Genomic DNA, 5,754 nt, shown 5'->3' with positions numbered 1-5,754 from the left:
GGTGTTCTTGCATTTTTTATCTAGTTTACATGTCAAATAAATAAGAAAACTTCTCCCTTTTCTTTGAACTATTGATGAGAATTATTCATAATCCAAGTATGTATTTTTCCAGTTTTTCCTCGCCCATGTAACCACGGTCCTTTTAGTTTAGTTTTCCTCTGATCTTTTGATTTGTACACACCGTCATCGCCTCTTTTCATCTCTTCTCAAACACCACCACTCTCCAGTTGATGGGAGTTGTGCAGGAGATGCTGTAGTGCGGCAGAGCTTGAGCTGAAGGACTCCCAAAGGCAGGATGGGAGCCCACTAGAGATGTGATGAACACCTTTGAAGAAGTATAGCTTTTTTTTTTTTCAGTCATATATTCTTTCTTCTCAACCACGCTGACATCGTCTGTTGGTTTGACGACACTGAACCTCTCCCTTTATGCTCCAAGCTCTCATGTCCTTATTTTAGCTTTCATGTCTTGCGTTCTCTGAATCATCCTGCGGAGCAAAGAAACTATAACATTTGACCTGGGGAGCTGTAAGGACAGTTCAAATAACCATAAATGTCACATGGCTTATGTTGGAGGTTAATTAAGTTTTTATCATTTATTTGTTTTTGATATATCCTTCTAGAAATACAATCCTTTAACCCCACATACAGCTTTTTTAATGGTTTTATAAGTCACTGCCTTTATGTAATTGGTAGATGCAGTAACTTTTTGACTCCTCTTCATTTTCTCTATTCTCCTTTTTGAGACCCAATGCACGGGTCTCAGCATGTGCAAACAGCTAGCTACTGTATTACACTCTCTTTGCTCATATCTTCACCTTTAAAGGTTTCACATGGATTGAAATGGCAGTAATCACTCATCATTTTTGAAATGCTGCAATCGTTTGTTATAAAACACATTCAGCGTAGCAGCAACTTTGAATAGTTGGATGTTGATGATTTGTTTATTAATTAGATCATTCTTTGGTCTTTACTCCATCTGTACACCCTTCTGTCTCCTTTCTTCCCACGATTATCCAACTCACATTCTGGACGGATCCAGTCACTGTAGCGTTTTTACATAATGGAGTCACGAAGCTGAGGGCATGTGGATTTTACCTGCCATTGTGGGCTCCTCACATACTTGCTCATCCTTTGTCTCAAAGATGAGGGTGTTGGTGCAGATCATGTAGGATGATCCATATTAAGCCTTCTTCAGTCTTTTCACAACATGACACAGTGTGCTGTACTGAAGTCACCAGCAGGTTTCTGATCTCCAACTCTGTTTAGGGATCATATCACTTTAATAACCCTTAGTTTAGAACACAGTGGAAATGCTGCATTGATCCTGTAATTAAATACTTCATGCATCGTTACTTTGTGACGTCAAGAGCTACCTATTCCCTCAAGGTAGTATAGATATGTCTGTCTATTTCTGTCCAGACAGAGCTTTGCAAGCCTGTTTACATCTAGTGTATTTTATTTATAAAAATGTATATATAAATTTCAGTGTCACATGATCTAAAATACCTTCGTAATCAAGAGTCTCCTGCATTAATCATGACAAAGTGGAGGTAATAATAACCTGGCCACCTTCACTTAAAAGTATACATAACATAAAGTATAAATAACACCACCCACCGTGGAGCTGACTTGTTGTGTCACTTTAAATTGTAGCGATCCTGAATAGATATAGAGTTCAAACTCCCCTTTCCCCTTTTTAAAATGTTAACTTTAACCTCTTTTCTGAAATGTTTACCTACCGTATGCAGTAATGCTATTTGCTAGTGTTTGAATCGATCTTAGAAGAACAGGTGAAAGTAACAGCTTTTAAATGCAATCTAGATGTCTAAAGCAACACCTGGCTCATGTTTGTTGCATTTATACAGTAGATATACTGACGAGTTACATTGATAAAAAACTTCAGCTCTGTGGCTAAAAATGTTACAGTTTGTCTTTCTTTAATTAAGGGCATTTTCCCCCTCTTAGTAAAATGAAAAACACAGGAGCTCTTTTAGTTATGGTACACAGGTTTTTAGCGGGCTTCCTCAATGTCAGACATTGGGGTCCAATTTCCTTGCCTGGCAGTAGCCAGATCGATATGTAGGGAACTGCGTTGAGTTCTACGTTATCAATCTGGGATGGCTGCCAGATGGCTTCAGTCTATCCATGAAAAGGAGGGACATTTAGTAAAATACTTTGAGCTGATTCGGTGACGTGCCAGCTAGTACCCAGCTCCTTCCATAATATGCTTTCAGCCAATCGTAGCAGCGAATCGTGACATTTCAGTGGAGTAAGCTGATAAATTAAAATTTTTCCAAATCCTGTCAGAAAAGCAGCACAGACATCTTTCCCATCTACAAATGCACAAAGTTCTTCTCTTTGCTCCTTATTTTAAATTAGAAATTGTCATTATTTTGGCTAAAAGCAAGTCAATTCCGGCATTGACAGTCGAGTCATCCAGATACATGTATTATCCTTCCAGCATGTCTTGGGACTGGAATTGCATTACTCACTTATCAGCACAAGTAATTGAAATGGCCAATATCAAACTTAACATTGCATCTTCATAACTGGGTTTGTTATTTATCGACTTTAACTTTACCAGATAGCAACTACATGCCGATCATACAAAAGACTGCAGCTGTATAGAAATAAAACCTAACTTCTAGAAGCTAAATGATAGATGATGATAAAGTCGGTGCCTTTACGTTTCCCGCTGAATATATAAAAAAGAACGTCTCAAGTTTTTTAAAGGGAGAAGTTAATGTGAGCAGTTTCTGTGTTGTACTCTTTCTTTTATTTGGAACCTGAAACATACCCGAAGGTATTAGACAAGAGCATTAGTGGACACGAAAGTGGGATGATAAAGCAAGGGATGGACAAAACTTCCCCAAGGTTTGATTGATGGCCTAAGCCTCAACATTTCAGAGGGTATTCTTACCCATTTAGTGATTCATCTATCTTTTTCTTCATCCATCCACCACTTAGCTGACTTTCCCTCTTCCCAAATGTATTTCAGAGAATCACCCAAGGATATGAACTGCTGAGTGTTCATCCTGACTACTGCCTTTTCAAACACCTTTGGCAGGCAGTCAAAGCGCTCAGGAGTTGGCTGGTTAGACGGAGGACCTGTAGTGCCAAGAGCCTCACAGCTGCTATTATTTGTTGCTTAGAGTTGGAAATAGAGGGCTTGGGTCGGGAAAGGTTCACCCTCTACTAATTTACAAAACATGGGTGGACGATGCTTAATGAATGAAGTCAAGATATGTTGTTGGAAAAGGGGACATAAACATAGGTTTTACTCTAACATGGAATCTAATGGTGATAGTAAAGGTCTAGAAATGACAGCTGGTGGTGACCGTCTAGGTGCAAATTAAGATTTTATACAAAAACTATTGTACTTAGGTTATGTTTCTTAGAGTCAGTTTAGTGGAGGACAGAATTTATCCTCAGTTCATCAGATATAAGGGGGTAAAAATGAAAGAATACTTAAATAATGGTAATTAAATAAAAAAATAAAGTATATATATATAAATATATATATATATATATAAATATATATAATGTTCTTGTCCTGACAAATGCATGCCAGAATTTTTCTCAAGCAGAGGTTCTCATCTTCATGGTGCCTTTTCAAAATGAGATATCGAACATTTTGTTACATTGTTGGTGATTTTTTTTTTTTTACTGGAATCTTAGTTTCTTTCTTTAGAACATCTACAAAAGTCGGCCATTTATGGGAATATTGCTCTAGTGATTAGAGCAGTCCGCTTGTCCTCTGAGAAGGATCCAAGTACCTGGTCCGATCCCCACAGCCTGCGCTCTGAGTTTCCTTAACCCCACACTACTCCCCGGGCTTTGCACAGTGGCAGCCCACTGCTTCCCAAGGGGATGGGTTAAATGCAGAGGTGAATTTCTCCAGTGTGAGATCAACAAAGTAAAATTATTATTATTTTGTTGAGATGAGAAAATTATTTTTCTCAAGGCAGTCAGTGGGGGGGGACTGGCTGGTGAGCTTTGAATCGATGTTCATCTGCTCAACCTAAGAGTGCTTGAGCTCAAGGTCTACTAAAGGGCAGAAGGAACGGTTCCATCTCACAGTAAGCTGTCCAGGTCCTTTGTAGCAAGGCTGCCTCAGGCCATAACGCCACCATCGCTATGTTTCATATGTTTGGTGTTTTTTTCCTGGAATTCTGCATTTCTACTTTTACTAGATAAAGTGGGATTTGTAACTTTTTTTTTTTTAACCTTATAACGTCCAATCATGTTGATTTTGCATACTCCTTTTATTTCCCTTTGGCATGAACTCTGACCTTCACTGTAGCCAATGAGGCCTTTAATGAGAAAGGGTTCTTCTGTGAGCTCCTGGATCAATTGTTAAAGTACATATAGAGCCATTTTTCTAGGCCAGCCACTCCTGGGAAGGATCATTACTGTTCTACGTTCCTTGTTTTATAGATGGTGGCTGTCCCTGTTGCTTGCAGAGGAACCATAACCTGTTCCAGTCTGATAGATGTCAGTGACTTCAGGGCAGAATGGTTTCCTTTCTGAGATCTTTTGGCCTACTTCTTTTTGTCCTGAGATTTGATTCCACAGGTCTTGCATTGGTCAAGCCTGGTTGTGGATACTGAAGTGAACTAAAAACAAAAGTTTTAATCACAGTTAATTCAAGATTTAACAATGCAAGTAGATATATTTGTTTTCCTGAATAGATAAATCACAATGTAAAAAATGTTTTTCAAAGTTATCTTTCTGTAATGTAAGAAAGTAAGTAACAAAAACAGAAGAAATCAAGATAAAGAAAATCAAGAGATGAAAACTGAAATTTTCTGATCTCACAGTTCGTTGTTTTTTTTATCTGATCCCGCTGCAGGACACACAGCATTTATCTTTCATGAATAATATTTCTGCTTCTCAGCAGGTTAACGCCACCTCTGTAAATATTTTACAGCTGATTCGCCTTGTCATCTCACATCAGAATACTGATTTATTTTCATGCAGCTCTTTTTGTAAAGACAGCTAATAAACATCGCTGCATTATAACTGCCCCCTGAAACATCTCGGCTTGTTGATCTCAAACATGATCAAAGACTGAGGCTGGATTTACTTTGTGTTCGTTCCTGGTGTCGGTCTGATCCGAGCCCACAGTGGATCTGAGGCACAAAAACACATGAATATTCAGTTGTTAATCTTTCTGTGTAAGAGACTTGGTGCTTTGGAATGTTAAGTTCTTCACATGGTGTTGTAATAGTGCAGAACAGTTGCCACTTGGTTCTATGAGTAAACTCTGACACTGTGAGAGCGGCTGACACAATGCCATCTGTGTTGTGTTGCACTGCAGGATCCCTGGCAGGCTTAATGACAGACGCACACCCCTTGGAGAGCTCAACTGGATCTTCACCGCCATCACAGACACCATCGCGTGGAACGTGCTGCCCAGAGGTGAGTCTCTATATTAACATTAATGTATGGTTTGGCATGTCATCACAACATCCTTCTCATAATAAAAGAACTATCTAGGTATATCCTCTTAAACACATTCACACTAAAATGATCTTTGGTACATGCTTAGGTAATGTTTTTATAAGAGTGTGGCAAAATAAAAATAGGAATTTTGAAATCCCCATTCTATTTAGATGATACATTCTCTGCCAGTAATGCTCTAAAAGGAATTGGACCTGATTTATCAGATGATTTGTGGCTGGTTTATAATTTTTGCATATTTTTCTTCAAATGCTAAAAATATATATATATATATATATATATATATATATA

The 5,754-nt window shown here is 38.4% G+C and overlaps 1 protein-coding gene across 4 annotated transcripts in view; it reads left to right on the top strand.

Annotated features, from left to right (window-relative positions):
• Positions 1 to 5,754, top strand: part of rptor (regulatory associated protein of MTOR, complex 1) — a 214,629-nt gene that overhangs the window by 98,494 nt on the left and 110,381 nt on the right. For all 4 annotated transcript variants that reach the window (XM_015375832.1, XM_015375830.1, XM_015375831.1 and 1 more), the window contains exon 9: positions 5,321 to 5,421. In XM_015375832.1, coding sequence (XP_015231318.1) covers positions 5,321 to 5,421 — 101 coding nt within the window. The remainder of the gene's footprint in view (positions 1 to 5,320; positions 5,422 to 5,754) is intronic.

The sequence above is a fragment of the Cyprinodon variegatus genome, unplaced genomic scaffold (assembly GCF_000732505.1).
Source record: "Cyprinodon variegatus isolate N-32 unplaced genomic scaffold, C_variegatus-1.0 Scaffold126, whole genome shotgun sequence".
In the NCBI taxonomy this organism is placed as follows: Eukaryota; Metazoa; Chordata; class Actinopteri; order Cyprinodontiformes; family Cyprinodontidae; genus Cyprinodon; species Cyprinodon variegatus.
Note: the sequence above shows the minus strand (reverse complement) of the source record. Positions and strands in the feature narration are given on the sequence as shown.